At 33.2% G+C, this 19,630-nt stretch overlaps 2 protein-coding genes across 2 annotated transcripts; both read right to left on the bottom strand.

The window, feature by feature from the left end:
• Positions 1-122: 122 nt before the first annotated feature.
• LOC140063063 (uncharacterized) lies at positions 123-2,886 on the bottom strand. The gene has a single exon (XM_072109500.1). The coding sequence runs from the start codon at positions 2,884-2,886 to the stop codon at positions 835-837; it is 2,052 nt and encodes a 683-aa protein (XP_071965601.1). The 3' UTR covers positions 123-834.
• A 1,940-nt stretch (positions 2,887-4,826) lies between these two features.
• LOC140062700 (uncharacterized) lies at positions 4,827-6,280 on the bottom strand. The gene has a single exon (XM_072109009.1). The coding sequence runs from the start codon at positions 5,971-5,973 to the stop codon at positions 4,885-4,887; it is 1,089 nt and encodes a 362-aa protein (XP_071965110.1). The 5' UTR covers positions 5,974-6,280; the 3' UTR covers positions 4,827-4,884.
• Between the last annotated feature and the right edge of the window lie 13,350 nt (positions 6,281-19,630).

Genomic DNA, 19,630 nt, shown 5'->3' with positions numbered 1-19,630 from the left:
GTGCTCAAATTTGAGTTAGCGTTTACCGACCGACCAACCGACCGACCGACCGGCCAACCGACCGACCGACCAACCGACCGACATAGTGAGCTGTAGAGTCGCATTGCACGCGACTAAAAATGATTGCGATTGCCTATCTATTTATACATTACAAAATACACTTCGATATGGCATACTATACATTCTTTCTTTTGTAAAATACCACTTTTATTCAATCAGAGCATTCAGTATTCATACTGTATTGCTATTATAATACTTCAGTTCAGTTCAGTAGTTATACGTTGTGTTTCTTTTGTTATTCGAACTTTCAATTTCTCTTTAACTTTCATAATCATATCATCAACTTTAGATGTTTTCTATAGCGCTATTGTCCGTTTGCTTTGCAATACGAAATACAAAACAAGCAAGTATTCAAGATCTCAGATTATATACTAATTAGGCCTATAGACAGAGGGGTGAAGGATTTAATATCAATGTAAATGAATACCGTACATGTATAAACATTCTGAAATAATTGTCATCTATAAACATAGTATACTGAAATCTTCCGAAATTTTCCGTTATCAAGAAACTAAAATTTCATAAATCAATTCAGTTGATGTATCCCAGTTCCATTTCGGTGCCTATTTTAAAATTAGAAAGAGCGCAATTTTTTAAATGTATACTTTACAACGCAACTACGTTTTAATATATTTTAAACATTGTATTTTGAGTCTCCATGGTCAAAGGAATTTCATCGTCTTTTGGCATGGTATGAGTAACGGCATCGTTCCTTTCAATTCAAAACATTGTATTTACCAAGCAATTTTGAGCTCAACTGTATACTGAATACATCTATGCAATACTCGAATATGTAAAATCCATTGAGGGTAATGAAGTTAGCATGAGCTGGTTGCCAGATGGTACATTTGACAGTGTTTTATGATCACTATTAGTTGACCTAGGTTTTGGAGGAAGTTTTGGTTTGGTACGTTGCTTTTGGTCGGAGTCTTCACGAACCGAAGAGCGCCCATTGATAGGGCTAGGTTTGGTAGGAGGTTTCGGTTTGTCGCTCGCTTCAGGGTCTAACTTTTTACGAATGGTAGAACGCCCATCAATATGCGTAGGTTTTGGCGGGAGTTTCGGCTTTAAGCTCTGTTTAGATTTGAACTCTTTAGGCTGTCCAGTTACACGAGTTTTATTAGGCTTAGCATATAGATCATCAAATGACTCTACTGTGCTATAAAACGTGTCATTTTTTATATTTGGTCTTAGTACGTTTTCAAGAGATTGGTGTATTGATTGCCGATGTAGTAGGTTACTTTTATTCTTCTTAATCGGTTTTGCGTATTGTTCTTCAACATTATCGATTCCATCAAGAGATCTGGTGTCACCTTTTACCCGTCTCTTCTTTATTGGTTTTGCGTATAAATCATCAACACTAATTGTTTCTACTAATGTATTAGTGTGCCTGTTCATCTGACTTTCTTGCATATCAAGACCAATATCTATACTAGGTTGGCTTCCAACATCATCATAAACAGGACGAAAATCTCCATCATCTTGATCAAAACTGTTAAAACTGCAAAAGCTTCCAATGCTTGCAGCGGATTCTGCATTTGCGTAAGTTTCAAAACCTTGTTCTTCGTATGACCTAAATTCATCAGTACCGTTATCACCAATATCATAATCATTAAGTCTAATCTTCACGACATGAGGATTATTAAAATCTTCGTTAATCTCGTTAACAGATTCTGGATCATATGTGAAGGTGGGATTATCTAGAGAAATAATGTTCACTATTCCATCTTTTGAATGAGTTGAATTTTGAAATCTTACACGTTCTGTTTTGGTTATGGATGTTTTCCCTTGTTTTTTCCTACGTTTTACTAATATTACAATTACGATGGATATTAATATCAAGAGCAGGACTCCTCCAATATATAAAATGAAAATTGGAAAAACAGATTCACTGTCAGTGGTTATTGGAATGTCGTTAAATAAAATTGTGACTGAATCAGTACTGGTAAGACCAGATTTTGTCATTGCTTCACATTTTATTTCTGCGTCATCGTCACTAGATTGTAAATCACTAACAACTAGCGTTGTCATGTTATCTTTTAGACTGAAGCTGTGCCCTGACGCAGTTACCAACTCATTGTTTATTGTCCAAACGTAAGAAATGATCTTCCATGGACTCATTGCTGTACAAGTAAATTCTAGAGAATCTCCAGCGGTAAAAGATTTGTTTGCATAAGTTATGATGACGTCTGGGCGAGTATTCAACTTTACCTGACATGATTGGTTTTCTCCGACTGCTGAACCCTCGGCTTTACACAAGAACACTGCTCCTTCATCGTCATAAGTCAGTGCACGTATTAACTCGTCAATGAATAACTTACCATTAAAGAAATCAACTCGTTCTGTTAGTTTAACTCCGTTTCTGTACCATTGTAATTCCGGTCTTGTGTTACCTCTTTGTGCACTACATGATATTGATACAGTTTTATCACTGTTTACTGACGTTGTATTTGTTTCACACAACGGGTAAATAGCGTCTAACCTCGTGATAACCGTTAGATAAGCGTATAACGAAGACGAAATATACTGGCAGTGATACTGAGTTTGGTCATCCTCAATAGTAGTATTATATTTTGTCAACTCACTTGTTCCTATACTAACAGTCATACTGTATCCTTCTGATACATATCCATTTTCTGTGGCTACTGGATTTCTGCGATTTTTAAACCATTGCCATAAAGCTGTCCCATTCTGATCAGTGTTACATTGAAATGCAGCATTTTTGCCAGCAAATACTTCAAGATTCAATGGTTTTATAGTGGTAACAGCTTCAGAAACTAATGAGTACAGATACAGAGCAGAAAATATAGACCAAAGAGTGAACATCATAACATCTTAGTATCATCAAAACATATATCCAGTCCTACTCCAACGTGCAACCAAAAAGTCAACGCAATCAGTCAACCATTTGGTGTAGTGCTGTAACATCGTATATACACTTGTTATAAAGTCGTTATGCTCCGATGCTTAAACTTACCGTACGAGTATCCGGGTTCTTTTGTGATCTTTGTGTGTAGTCATTTTGTTAGAAATACTAGTAAGAGACCATTTATTTTGTTAACTTCCTGATCAAGAGAGTTGTAAATGTAATTTGGATAGGAGAGGGGAAAGAACAGAGAGGGGGAGAGTGGAGATAGTTCTCTGATTACTAGCTTCTCCCATGCCAATGCACACTACAATTTCATGTGGTCATAACTTAAATAATGTGTTATAGCCTACTACATACTATAATCTAGGGTCTTGTGATCTCGGTATACAGTATAGTGATGATTTAAGAATATTGATGTAAAAGCCTCGACATTGTGTCATCTTCATGTTTACAGAGTGTATAATTATTTTTATAATTTTAAAAGAAAAACGATACATGGCCTGATGTGTAGATCTAATACACGTGAAAATATATTAGACAATATATTTAGTAGGGTGTCTTTGAGTCAGAATCGTTACACGGATGACAAAGTTTGCATATATGTTCACTAGGGCTTATAGACTCGAAAAATCACTATAGCCAAAAAAAAAATTGTTTGGCTACAAACAGTTAATTAGACCAAATTACAAACACATTTAGTCATTATATTCAAATATAAATAGTATACGTCTTGCATAATTTAAGCTCAATATTACGATTTTATGCCCATCAGTTACCGAAATTTGAGACTATCAAGGGTCAATACCGTGGTTTCCAGTCACTTTAGGACAACATTTTAACATATATGTCGGTAACAAGTTAAGCCCAATCGCATGTCTCTACAACAAGTAGTTATCAAGATATGAGCACACTAGGGTCAAAGGTCACAATTACGGAAATTGTGATTCCGGCCATTTCCTGACAAAAAAGGTATTATTACGAATAGAAATATATTATGTTCTGAGCATTTTGACACTAAAATGAACGAGATATAGACCATATTTTAGTTTTGGCCGTCATTTTGAAAATGCCTCATATATGGTCGTAGCCAACAACTTTTTTTTTTGCTACAGTATTTTTCGAGTCTATAATATGCCCTAGTGAACATATATGCAACATTTGAAAACTTTGTCATTCGTGTAACGATTCTTGTCATTTTTCCCATTGAGGCACCCTACCATCATATGAATCAAAGATGCTCTCCAGATAGAATGGTATTCTGATATATTGTACTCACACTTTTAAATGTTGTTCATTTAGTTTATTTTCTATGAGCCAGAGAATGCAATTCAATTGAATTGAATAACAGTCTACATTAAACTAAATAGGCCTATATGGTAAAAATGGAACCGATATCAATATTTCTCAGTTGTAACCCCATATAATATATTTTTAATTACGATGTGTAAACGAATAACATGATTTCATATAAATAGTATGATTTTTATATTTCAAGATACTACGCTTTAAACTAAAATTGATATTTCATATTTTTAATTTAGGCCTAATGTAATTAATCATTGCCAAGTTGTTATCTTTTTTTTTCTTTTTCGTGGGGGCGACCCACTTAAATTCGTTTGAAACTTTCAGTAACATTATAATAATAATAATTACAATTCTTTTTAACAAATACGGTTTAAAATATCAATAAACTAACTATAAAATATACATTACAGTTTCTATAGTCATCATTATCTAAAAGTAGGCCTAGTATAATTATCGTTTTGATTATACTTTATGAATAATGATTTACTGTAAAGATATTGATTATTAAACTACACATTTGTGTGTGGAAATTACCACTAAAATATTAGTAGTTGAAAAGAATAGATACATTGAATAACTAATCAAACACATTATATAATATATCATGATGTCTAATTGTACAGCATCAAAATGATTTTCTTGTTAGGAAATTATTCGGTATCTTCGTCATCAAAACTATAGAAACTACAAAAGCTGCCAATGCTACTGTCTTCATCAACGTCGGACGTCTGATTCCCTGTAGATTCGTTCGAAGGCGTTGGACTTTGTGTTACACGTTCAGTTTCGGCTTCTGACGATTCTTCACTGCTACTATTAATGATGGCAACTAATGATGACCCACGTTCATCATCTGTTTGGTCATATGTTAAGGTAGGATTTTCTTGGGAAACAATGTTTTGTATGTCAGCGTTTGATTGATTGGGCGTTTGAAGTGTTTCAAGTATTGTGGCGACTGATGCTTTCTCTTGTTTTTTCTGACATACTGATATAAAAATAAACATAAAGATGATTCCTCCAGCAAATAAAACAACAAATAACCAATCTGATTCACGGTCACTTAGTGAAATTGTTACTGAATCACTACCGGTTAGACCTGATGCCGTTGTCACTTGACATTTTATTTCTACGTCTGTGTCACTCGATTTTAAATTATTAATTATGAGCACTGTCTTGTCATCTGTTAGAATAAAACTATAGCCTGACGTAGTCACCAACGTGTTATTGGTTTTCCAAACGTAATCTATGATCTTCCACGGAGTCATTACTCTACATTTAAATTCTAGAGAATCTCCAACCTCGAAAGAAATTGTTGTGTAAGTTATTATGACTTCTGGACGAACATTTAAGTTCACACTACATGTTTGTTTTCCGTCAACAGCCAATCCCTCAGCTTTACACACAAACACTGCTTGTTCATCTTCATAAGTCAATAAACGTTTTAACACGTCGTAGTATGTGGACTTACCGCTATTTTTTGATAGTTTGACTCCGTTTCTGTACCATTGTAATTCTGGTCTTGGGTTGCCTCCTTTTGCACTACATGATATTGAGACAGTTTTATCACTGTTTATGGACGTTATAGTCGTTTCACATAATGGATACATAACGTCCAACTTCTCGATAACCGTTTGATTAGCGTATAACGAGGAAGAAATATACTGGCAATGATACTGACTTTGATCATCCTCAGTAGTAGTATTATGTTTCATCAACTCACTTGTTCTTCCACTAACCGACATAATGTATTCATCTGATACATATCCATTTTCCACAGCTATTGGTTTATTTCGATTTTTAAACCATTGCCAAAGAGCCTGGTCTACCCGATCAGTGTTACACTGAAATACAGCGGTTTCCCCAGCAAGTACAGTAAGATTCAGTGGTTCAATTATGGTAAAAGCTTCAGAGGTTAAACAGTAGTTTGACGAAATAAGACATATAGACCAAAGAAAAGCTTAAAACAACCGATGAACACCATTGCAGAATTTAATATACTTTTGGTCTGTTTTCTCTTAAAATAGCAGAGCAACAGGTTCGTCACGTTATACGTCGTCATTCACTCTGAGACTGTACTTTAAATCTCGTTTATGTCATCAAATCGTTATGCACTAGTGATATTTATACTACTCCATTGTTAGAAAGTACATTTTCTTTAGTGTACCTAGTAATTACTGTTATAACAATAATTTGCTGTACTTTTGTAGATAATATTTATGATGAATGATACATTTTCTATGAGTAGCACATATGATACACGCCCTGTAATTTAATGGTCATAGGTTTTCCCCATTTCTCATGCAACGCAACATAGTGTTCATGAACAATAAGAAGAGTTTACAAAATGTGTTTGTATTACAGTATTAGGTTATTTATATACAGAAAAAAATATGATAGCTACGGAATTAAAGTTAATGAAGTTTGTGTGTTTTCTCTCATAATTTAATCTTTCGATTAGTCAGTTTGCCAGGCACGCAATATGCATTATTTCAAAAGCAAGACATGCGACCAAAGTAATTTCAATTCACTGTGCGCTGGGAGTGTTTCCTCGACATAGGTTTGATGGTTCTAGGTCTAAGCGATGACCGACGACACACCGATTGACCTGACCTAGTTAGGTCGTCTAATAACTATAACTTATTCATAATTTCTAATGGATGCAACTTTAAAATCATGGCAATTTGTATGATCCTTGTACCCTGTCCAATCATATTTGTTCAGTTATTACAGCACATGTGAATGATAATAGTGTAATATTTATTCTTATAAATCAGTTTACAATATAAAGTAAGTAATTCGAGTCACAATAATTTTATATAGTATTCTGTTTTTATTACATATATCTTTTATAACCAATACCATTTTGGAGAAGTATAATTACCATAATAATTAGATTATTATACTAGCATATACAAAACCAAACATAGTTTGGAAGAAGATTAGCCAACTTTTCGAATATTATTGCTAAACTATATGTTTTGTTTCAGAATCCATTTCGAATGAATGTATAACCATTCCACCACATTGTTAGATACCTTTTAAACGTACACGCACTATCATTTAATATGGTACAATAATATACACAAAGAAACGGACTACCAACGTAAATCAGTGATTACCATGTACAAAATGCATAGATTGAATTCATAGTGATCCAGACATATAACATCTTCAGAAAAAGAGTCTAATGTATGACTATTATTCATTTACTTTATTTTATTTAGTTCTGTGTATATTGAGGGAGTTGTTGGAACTAGCCCTGAATACGTCATTTCTCCAGATACTGTCTGATCATTTTCTATGATTGTATTCTGATAACAAGGTCCAGCAGTGCGCATTTCTTGATTTCCACTATTTTGATCAGAATCAGTATTATTCATGCAAAAAGATGTGAATGGTGTTAACAGTTTGCTAAATTTAACCAATATGCCAATAGCAAAATTAAAAAAAAATCTTCATTTTCCGATACTTTGACTCCGTTGCTGTACCATTGTAATTCTGGTCTGGGGTAACCTCCTTTTGCGCTACACATTATTTGTGCAGTTTTGTTTGTGTTCAGTAATGAGGTGTCAGCTTCACACTGCGGATACAGTGAGTTTAATTTCACTCCCAAAACTGTTAAAGTGGCTTCTGGTGATGCTGAACCAAGTTGGCAATGATACACACTTCCATCTTCAATGGTAGTATTCAATATTGTGAATATATTTGTAGTAAATGGATATGAAGTAATGATAAGCAACAGTAGAACAACCGATACTACTACTACTGTTGCTTATCATTATTTCATATCCATTTACTACAAACTCACCTTCATTGTATATTATTATACCACCACCCTTAAACCATTGCCACTTGGATGAAGAGCTTATTGTATCACCATTGCACTCAAATACAGCATTTTCACCAGCAAATACTTCAAGATTCATTAGTTGTATTGTAGTAACAGCTTCAGAAACTAAGCAGTAGTTACACACAACAGGAAATATAAACCAAACAAATACCTTACGCCTGGTGAGCATCATGTCATTCCAGTACAGTATAATCAAAACATACTTTTAGTACACATCCAGTAATAAACATAAATATATACGATTTTTTTCAATATTTGAGTTGTTTCATTTCAAAATATCCTGCAATCAGTACGCCACAATGATCTACGTCTGTCTTGGTGTAGTACTTGAACAGCATACTGTAGAACACACGCTCCGCACAAAAATGTTTACTTTTTATTTTACACCATTAAATCGTTATGCATCGGTTGTTCTTAAATTTTTTATTTAAATCCATGCAATTCTTTTGTATTTTTGTTTATTTTATTTTCCTAATGGCATTTATTTATGCAGAACAAGTTCCTGCATTCAACTTGTTTAACAATATAATATAATTATATCATCGAGAAGTTTGAATACCGCAAGATACTTAAAAAAATTGGATGTTTTATGATGACAAAATATTTATCGACTATAACATCATTGTGAAACGGACACTGTTTAAGATTATATACGTTGACATATTATTCGAAAATACGTTAGCTACAGTATGTTATTTTCTCATAATTAATCATTAGTCATCATATACAGTTAATTTATAATTAATATACATTATATATCGTATCTATGAATCTAAAACGTTGTAAAATACACCTTTCTTTCATAAATATGCTCAGTGTATAGTATTTTTGTTTACATAAGAAAGAATTCTTTACTCAGTGACGTATAAGTAGTGTAATATTATTTTTAAAGTAACTTCCTGAATTCAATATGGATATTTTAGTGTATATTCACATGTCCGACTACTGTTTCCACAACTTGAGATAGTCTTGGCTCATGTGATTATGATAATGTTAAAAACAGTGCCATGTAAGATAGAGCTTCATTGAGTGTATAGAGGGATCGAGGGCTCTGTTTGGTGACATTTGCTGTTGCTTAGTCTTAGTTTGACGTACTAGAGGGTGAGCTCGCTTCGCTCGCTCCCCCTCTAGGAAGTGTAGACGATGGTTCTCGGAATGATAATGTTCTCCTTATACCTTTTCTGTCGGTTACCATTATTGAAAATGCTTGACATTCGTAAAACTAAACTACTTTGTTTCACAGTGTTTTAGATGATTAATAACATTTTAAAGTATAGTTTTTATTGTTTGGTAGGGCCCTTTGGGGAGGCGGAGGTCATTTGAGGGAGGTGCTTATTGGAGGGATATATGTTCAATTTTTTAGTTCTAATAATATGGTAACATTTATAATCAAATGAAATCCTCTCATAGATATGAAAAGTGGTAAAAAAGAATAACAAATGCTTGGTAAATTGCAGATAACAGTGCGGTGAATTCTACTACAAATAGTATAATTGTCTTATTATAAATATGTGAATGGACGTTTATTAGATAGTTGGGTTGTGTGTGGGGGGGGGGGGGGGGGGTTATTATTCAAAGTGATGTTTTATTGGCGTTTATTCAAATGAATACCATCCTGTAATAATTATTAATACATTATTTAATTTAATCATCTTTTGAAACTAACTGCCGTGACAGAGTGGGCCCAAGAAAGAAGACATTACGGCTTGCAACATGGGCAGACATCTCGGTCCTAACGGGACACAGGAAGATAGCCTACAGTTATTCCTGCAAGCTTACTCAATAAAACTCAGCTATCGGGATTTCACTCGAAAAATGTCTTATCAAATCTCCCTATGTAATTTTATAATACTATTCCCCACAATATATTCTGATTCTTTATGGCGTATATTTAATTTGATCTTTATTAATTTGCAGTATAATTCCTATTATTTAACTACTGTACCTTCACACACGTGTGGTATGTTTTAAAATAAACAAAAAACTGAAATGGCTATGATTAATGGCCAATTTTTTTTTTCGTCTTTCAAAGGGACACTGTATTGATTGATGGAAAGTGCCTGTTTCCAGTCACCTTTAGGGTCAAATCTATTATTTTAACTGCTCCCTTGTGTATAAAAGAGAGAAAATATTTGAAACTAAGGTGAACTTATCTTAAACCCGGAAATTACTTTGACCGGGAAGAATTGAAATTGAGAGGAAAATCCAATGTTGAAATCATAAATGTTGTTAAAAAACTCTTTATAATATCTTCCTAAGATATAAATATGGAACAATAGCGTCGGCGTGCACACTAATGTTATCAAATCTACGTTTCGCGGTACATATCGGATAGATAAGGTAGGTATCCAAGGCGGAGATTTGTAGAGAAGTTTTTGCATTGTGCTCGCCTATGTCAGAATTAACCATAATTTATATATAGATGTGTGTAAGTGTTACTATACCCACAGCAATGTCTCATATTTGAGAAAACCAAACATGTTTGCTCTGTTGTTTTGCATGCTGGCCGTAATCATATTAATCATCATCATTAATTCCAAATTAAATTGGCCTTATCAGAGTGCAACCTCTATTATTATTTTTCCTATTTATTGTCATCTTTTCTTTATTATAATCCTTAATGTCACAACCGTAATTTTATTTAGAATCATCAGCATTTTCTTCATTATCACTATTATCATCAGGGCCTACAGTTATCATTCTATAGAACAATTAGACTCACTGTAAAAGGTTGATATTTACTATCATATAGTCTGGTAAGTCATCATATATTCCTTGCTGACTGTACAATTATTACAACACACTTTAATATTTAATAGAATATTTATTTACATAACATAGGTGTAACAACATAATTATTTTAGGACTCATCATTGTGCCTACTACAGATATATATTTAAAACCAATAACATATTGAACGAATATATTATTAATAAACTTCAATTATTAAGCCAACAATATACGACTATTATATATTTTGTCATTTGTATCATAAAATATAATAACATATTCTTTCATAAATACATGCATAAAAAACCCTAAATCTATATATCAAACGGTTTTACATTATATTTGCAGACTAAACGTTCTTTTTAATATAAAGCACAAAGCAAAGTAGAATAGTTACACCAGGTACTGCAATAAAGTACGTAAAGAAACAGACTATCAATGTAAATCAGTTGTTACCATTCGATAGACAACTATCATGCATACCTTAAATGCCTTATAGTAATTCAGACAGAATAGAACATGTTTAGACAGAATCTGATGTATGATGACTATTATTCATTAACCTTTATTTGATTTACTTCTGTGTATATTGAGGGAGTTGTTGGGACTAGCCCTGAATACGTCATTTCACCAGATATTGTCCGATCATTTTCTATGATTGTATTCTGGTAAGAAGGTTCAGCAGTGCTCGTATCTTGATTCTCAGATCCATTTTGATCAGATTTAGTTTTATTCATGAAAATCGATCTGATTGATTTTAAAACTTTGCTGAATTTAACTAAAATACCAATAAACAATCCAAGAAAAAACATACAAAATGAAAGAAACACAATTAAGCTTATAGGTAAGTCATTTGAATCATTAGATGTTTTATCTTCATACTTTACCTCAATAGTATCGTTACCAACCAATCCAGAAGACGTGGTTACGTCACAACGAATGAAGATATTACAATTATGATTGACGTCAAATATTTCTATGTTTCTCCCATCGTTCTTTAAGATATACTTTAATTCACTAAAAATTAATAACTCGTTATTAATCGTCCAAATATAATCCGTTATTTTCCATGGACTCATTGTTTTACAAGTCAATTCTAGATCTCCGAATTTATAAGCTGTTGCATTAGAGAATATGTGAACGTCTGGGGGAACTCTTAACTGTACCTGACATAACTGATTCTCATCTGCAGCTGGACCTTCTGCTTTACACATAAACACTGCCTCTTCGTCATCGATATTCAGTACACGTGTTAACTCGTCAAAGTAAGAAGAACTACCATCGAAGAGATCAACCCGTTCTGTTAGCTTGATTCCGTTTCTGTACCATTGTAATTCTGGTCTTGGATTGCTACCTTTTTCTCTACATTTTAGTTGGACTGTTTTCAAAGTGTTTATCAACGTTATGTTTGCCTCACACTTTGGATACGTTGAGTCTAACTTCATTATCTCAAATACTGTCAGATTAACGAATGATGATACAGAACCATATTGACAAGCATACTGACTTTGGCCATGACTGAGCGTAGTGTTGAATATTGTTAACGCATTGGTTCTCCTATTGTTACTGATACTAACACTATATCCATTTTTTACAAACATATCTTCCAGTGCTATTCTAACATCTCTACCTTTAAACCATTGCCAAGGGAATATTGGTTCAAGTGTGTCAACGTTACATTCAAATACAGCATTTTCTCCAGCGAATACTTCAAGTGTCAATGGTTGTATTGTTGTAACAGCTTCAGAAACTAATAAGTTGTTACACACAATAGAACATATAGACCAAACAAATATAACGTTACAAAGGCCAGTGAACATCATGACATTTTATTTTTATTTTTATTTTATTTTATTTATTTCATACTCATCCAACAGCGAGTAACCCGCCAATTACAGGATGGATAAACTATTTAAAATTTCACAAGACAAACAAATACACAAGATGCTCTACATAAACAAAGACTTATTATTAAGTCTTTGGGAGTGGAGTTGTAAATTGTCATGAGAAAAAACCCTGACATATGACAGGACTTGAACCCAGGACCCTTAGATTGGTAGCCAAGCATCATAACCACCAAGCCACAGCTCCACTCCATCAAAACATACCTCCAGTCCTGTAGAATTTAAAAGTACGCCCGAGTATCTATAAACATCAGAACCACACGAATGATTTGCATCCTGCTACGTTAAAATTATGCGTCGTACTATGTAATAGTACACTGACTCGACTTTTTAAATTGTTATGCATCGGTAGTGCTTAAGCATGGACATCTTTTATGCTCTTTTGTGTTAATATAAGAAAGAATTCTTCAGTCAGTGCAGTGACGTATAAGTATAGTATAATATTATTATTTTTAAAGTAACTTCCTGAATTCAATATGGATATTTTAGTATCTATTCACATGTCCGAAAACCGCCAGGTAGACTATTGCTTCTTGCAACAAAGATAGTATGGTCTAGTCTAGATAGTCTAGGCCCATGTGATTAGGATAATGTTGTTAAAAACAGTGCCATGTGAGTTAGACAGATATAGTTTCATTGAGTGTATATAGGGACTGAGGGCTCTGTTTGGTCACATTTGCTGTTGCTAGAGGGTTGGTTCTCACTAGAGACGCAACGCAACGACGTAACGCAACGTAAGTGATTTGACTAATCACAAGCGATGGATTATTCGAACAGTTGCTTGTCATTGGTCAACTCGCTTGCGTTGCGTCTACGTCCTTGCGTTGCGTCATAGTAGGAACCACGCTTTAGTCTTAGTTTGACGTGTTGTCAGTTTACCGAATGTACCGGTATGTGTATAAGTGTTTCTATACCCACAGCAATGTTTCATATTTGAGAAAAACCAAACACGTTAGCCCTGTTGTTTTGCATACTGACCATAATAATATTGCCGCTTCCAATTTAAACTGGCCTCATCGGCGAGTGCACCCTCTTTTATTATTATTTGTCACTATTTGTCATCTTTTCTTTATTATAATCATTAATGTCACAATCGTAATTTATTTAGGATCATTATCATTTTCTTCTATTAACACTATAAATATCATCGTGCCTACAGTTATCATTCTATAGAAAAAGTATACTGACTGTAAAAGGTTGATATATACTATCATATAGTCTGGTAAGTCATCTTATATTCCTTGCTGACTGTACAATTATTACAACACAATTTAATATTTAATATAATATTTATTTACATAACATAGGTGTAACAACATAACATTATCTTTTTTATTATAGGGTAATTATTTTAAGACTCATCATTATGCTTACTACAGATATATATTTAAAACCAATAACATAGTGAATGATTATATTATTAAACTTCGATTATTAAGACTACAGTATACAAAACATTTTTTTAAAAAACTTTTTGTCATTTGTATCATATAATAACATATTCTTTCATAAATACATGCATAAAAAAACCAAAATCTATATATCTAACGGTTTTACATTATATTTGCAGACTTGACCTTTCTTTTATTATAAAGCACAAAGCAAAAGTAGAATAGTTACATCGGGTACTGTAATAAAGTACGTAAAGAAACAGACTACCAATGTAAATCAGTTGTTACCATTCGATAGACAAACTATCATGCATACATTAAATGCCTTATAGTAATTCAGACAGAATAGAACATGTTTAGACAGAATCTGATGTATTATGACTCTTATTCATTAACCTTTATTTGATTTAGTTCTCTATATATTGAAGGAGTTGTTGGAACTAACCCTGAATACGTCATTTCACCAGATATTGTCTGATCATTTTCTATAATTGTATTCTGGTAACAAGGTTCAGCAGTGCTCGTATCGTGATTCTCAGATCCATTTTGATCAGATTTAGTTTTATTCATGAGAATCGATCTGATTGATTTTAAAACTTTGCTGAATTTAACTAAAATACCAATACACAATCCAAGAAAAAACATACAAAATGAAAGACACACAATTAAGCTTATAGGTAAGTCATTTGAATCATTAGATGTTTTATCTTCATACTTTACCTCAATAGTATCGTTACCAACCAATCCAGAAGACGTGGTTACGTCACAACGAATGAAGATATTACAATTATGATTGACGTCAAATATTTCTATGTTTCTCCCATCGTTCTTTAAGATATACTTTAATTCACTAAAAATTAATAACTCGTTATTAATCGTTCAAATATAATCCGTTATTTTCCATGGACTCATTGTTTTACAAGTCAATTCTAGATCTCCTGATTTATAAGCTGTTGAATTAGAGAATATGTGAACGTCTGGGGGAACTCTTAACTGTACCTGACATAACTGATTCTCATCTGCAGTTGGACCTTCTGCTTTACACATAAACACTGCCTCTTCGTCATCGATGGTCAGTACACGTGTTAAAACTCGTCAAAGTATGAAGACTTACCATCGAAGAGATCAAACTGTTCTGTTAGCTTGATTCGGTTTCTGTACCATTGTAATTCTGGTCTTGGTTTACCTCCTTCTGCAATACATGTTATTTGGACTGTTGTTTCTGTGTTCAGTAACGAGGTTTCAGCTTCACACTGCGGATACATAGAGTCTAGCCTCATTCCTTCAATAACTGCTAAGCTAGCGAATGGTGATACTGAACCAAACATACAATGATAAGAGTCTCCATCATCATCAATAGTAGTAGTATTCAGTATTGTCAATGAACTGGTTGTTCTGCCGTTGCTTATCATTACTTCATATCCAAATGTTACAAACACATCTTCCTTGTATATTATGCCATCATCACCCTTAAACCATTGCCACTTGGATGAAGAGCTTATTGTATCAACACTGCACTCAAATACAGCATTTTCACCAGCAAATACTTCAAGATTCATTGGTTGTATAGTGATACCAGCTTCAGACAGTAACCAATAGTTACACACAACAGGAAATATAAACCAAATTAAACGGCCGGTGAACATCATGGCGTCCTAGTACGGTATAATCAAAACATACTTCTAGTACACATCCAGTAATAACATAAATATATACAATTGTTTTTTCCAATATTTAAGTTGTTTCCTTCCAAAATATCCTGCAATCAGTAAGCCACAATGATCTACGTCTGTCTTGGTGTACGGTAGTACTTGAACAGCATACTGTAGAACACACGCTCCACACTATAATGTTTACTTCTTAATTCACACTGTAAAATCGTCGTGAGGTGTTTCCATTTTTATTCAAATGCATGCAATTCTTTTGCCCGTTGTGTTTATTTTATTTTTTCTAATGGCATTTATTTATGCAGAACAATCTAAAACGTTGTAAAATACACTTTTCATTTATGAATATGCATACAGAGTTGAAAACAAACATGGTTACATATTTTGTTTGAAAAAGTCTAAGGATTTAGATTTCATGATACAGGGTTTGTATCAATTAGTTGCAGGCAAGCATAACACACATGATCAACATATCAACGATATTTTGAGTTTGAAACTTTAACATTTCTTAACTCCTGTCCATAAGTTTGAGGGCGTATCAATTTAACCTCTGTTACGCGTGCGTGCAATTTCATTTTAATATTACAGACCTACCATCATCTACAATGCAAATGAATGTATACAATTCTTTTATTAAACCAATGGTAAAAATATAAAATTAGATGTTGAATACCTTCTTAACAGTTTCGTTGTTCCTTAAGGCCAACTCAGACAGCATCGAATGACGAGGCACGAAGACATCTTAAATCCCGTTTTTAGGTTGTCGGGAGAACTTTAAACATGTTTTATAATTCTCCCGGCGAGAAGATTCTTCTAAAAAAGCTGCTCGTGTAAGAATTTATAATTACAAACCAGACTATCATTTACAATTAATCTACAATAACCTTAAAATCATGCTGTCATACATTATTTATTTCGGAAATACTTTATATACATACAATATCAGTGCAAAATATGCATCATATAGCATTTAATATGGCAATCTTGATAACATTTGCTAAACAAAAGCCATTATGAGATATCAAATTGTTAAATGTTGAAAAATGACAATGAAGTACTATAATAATCACTGAAGTGAAATCAAATGAAAATTATTGTATATGAAATAAATTTTAAGCATTTATTATGGTTTTCTGTAACAACAGCAATATTTTTTCCCATATTTTGAGTAAAATTGTAAGTAAATTTCAAACTGTTATTGCTACTGTTAGTGTAATACATAGATATGCAGACTTGTTTTTTAATACAAAGCAACTACTTTGTACATTAAAGAAGCAATGGTTAAAAATATGCACGAATCTGATGCAACATATTCAGATATATAGAAAATGTTCAAGTTAATGATTCGTATGGTGATTCATTCACATTTGTTTGGTTTAGTTCGGTGTATATTGAGGAAGTTGTTGGAACTAACCCTGAATGCACCATTTCACCAGAAATTGTCTGATCAGATGACGTATTTAACCCTGAATACACTATTTCACCAGAAATTGTCTGATCAGATGACGTATTTAACCCTGAATACACTATTTCACCAGAAATTGTCTGAGCAGATGACGTATTTAACCCTGAATACACTATTTCACCAGAAATTGTCTGATCAGATGACGTAGTTAACCCTGAATACACTATTTCACCAGAAATTGTCTGATCAGATGACCTAGTTGTTTTGGGGCATGATGTGACTATACTTTGTTTCTGATTACATTTATCATTAATGATACAAAAACATTTAAACGATTTAAACAATTTTCTGAATTTAACCAAACTACCAATCAATAATCCAACAAAACACATACTAATTGAAAGACACACAATTAGGATTAAATAATTGTGATCATTAGACGTTTTATCTTCATACTTTAGCTCAATAGTATCGTTACCAACCAATCCAGAAGACGTGGTTACGTCACAACCAATTACGATATTATAATTCTGATTGAGATCAAATATTGCAATGTTTCTCCCATTGTTCTCTATGGAATACATTAATTTACTCGAAATTAATAACTCGTTATCAATTTTCCAAATATAGTCTGTTATTTTCCAAGGACTTACTGTTATACAAGTCAAAAACAGAGATCCTCCAGAGGTAAAAGTTGTTCCGTTAGAGATTATATGAACGTCTGGGGGAACCGTTAACTGTAGCTGGCATGACTGATTCTCATCGGCAGCTGGTCCTTCTGCTTTACACATAAAAACAGCATCTTCGTCATCGATAGTCAGTACACGTGTTAACTCGTCAAAGTATGAAGACTTACCATCGAAGAGATCGGTCTGTTCTGTTAGCTTGATTCCGTTTCTGTACCATTGTAATTCTGGTCTTTGTTTGCCTCCTTCTGCAAAACATTTTATTTGGACTGTTGTTTCTGTGTTTAGTAACGAGGTGTCCGATTCACACTGTGGATAAAGTGAGTTTAATTTCACTCCCTCCAAAACTGTTAGAGTGGCTTTTGGCGATGATGAGCTAAGTTGACAATGATATATACTTTCATCCTCAATGGTAGTATTAAGTATTGTCAATACGCTAGTTGTTCTATTTTTGCTGATCAATACTTCATATCCATTGCTTACAAACACATCTTCCTTGGCTATTAAATCAGCAGCACCTTTAAGCCAAATCCATTTGGATGTAGAACTTAGTGTATCAGTATTGCACTCAAATACAGCATTTTCTCCAGCAAATACATCTATTTTCAACGGTTGTATTGTTACAGCAGCAGCAGGAATTAAACAATAATTGAACAATATGTTGCAAATAAAAATAAACATGCAACGTCCAGTGAACACCATCATATGATATAGTAAAAAGATAAAACATGTAATATGTTGTTTATTGAGCAACAGATTTTCTACTCTAAACGTAATACCCGTTGTACTTCCAATTTATAAATAATATAGATTGTCTTGTGACATATTACGCTTTCAAAGTATGTTTTCCGAGAATGGTTTTATGTGAATAGCTTCCGAAAGCAGTTGTTTAATAGATAGGAAAAATAGACATGGTTTCCGAGGTATCTCAACAATTTCCGTACATATCTATAAAAATTCAATAACAAACAATATATCACAATGTGTTACTTCTTCTTTCATGTGTGCGGTACTTATCATAAAGAATGGTGCTTAAACATTCTTAAGAGGATTGTTATAATATTTTTAGAATCATGCATTTTCTTAATTAATGATTTACTCAGTCGTTTAGTATAATTAAACATTACAAATTGCAACAATTATATTGAAATATTATCGTTTGTAGTGTAAATCGTCTTCCTAATATCACTCGTGTCAAATAATATAGATTCTAGAGATATAGAATGTTATACTATTTATAGCACAATGACTCAAACCGTTCATCTCTGTTCTTCATGGTCAACGATAGTTGGGCGTTTGTATCATCAACATCTGTATCATAAATGTCTAGGCAATGCTTGAATACATAATGCTATAGATATCATTCACATTCTGGAGAAAAGAAACATTGCATCATGTGCATTTAAGCCTTTATCAGAACCTGTATACATTCCTGAATTCATTCCTAAGGAATTACTGTTAAGCTGGGCGTACAAATTATCAACTGATCCCAACCGGTTTTTATACGAGTCATTTTTAGTTACTTTTGAAATATCTTCGAGTGATTGATGTATTGATTTGGGACGTATAGTAGGCGTTGCATAGATAGCTTTATAACCATGTATTCTATACAAGTGTGGTTTATCGTGTCGTTTAGTTTTTTTATTTGGTTTTGCATAAAGATATCTAAAATCGGCCAGTGTCCCAGACGATCGTGAACGTCGGTGTTGCGTCATATTCAGTGGTTTTGCATATATAGTTCTAGAATGGACTAACTTACTAACTGA

The sequence above is a fragment of the Antedon mediterranea genome, chromosome 11 (assembly GCF_964355755.1).
Source record: "Antedon mediterranea chromosome 11, ecAntMedi1.1, whole genome shotgun sequence".
Classification (NCBI taxonomy): domain Eukaryota; kingdom Metazoa; phylum Echinodermata; class Crinoidea; order Comatulida; family Antedonidae; genus Antedon; species Antedon mediterranea.
The sequence above is the reverse complement of the archived record's forward strand: the minus strand, read 5'-3'. Positions and strand labels throughout refer to the sequence as shown.

Bases quoted from the DNA above. Each gene is read 5' to 3' on its own strand.
- LOC140063063 (XM_072109500.1), bottom strand. From the start codon at position 2,886: ATGTTCACTCTTTGGTCTATATTTTCTGCTCTGTATCTGTACTCATTA.
- LOC140062700 (XM_072109009.1), bottom strand. From the start codon at position 5,973: ATGTCGGTTAGTGGAAGAACAAGTGAGTTGATGAAACATAATACTACT.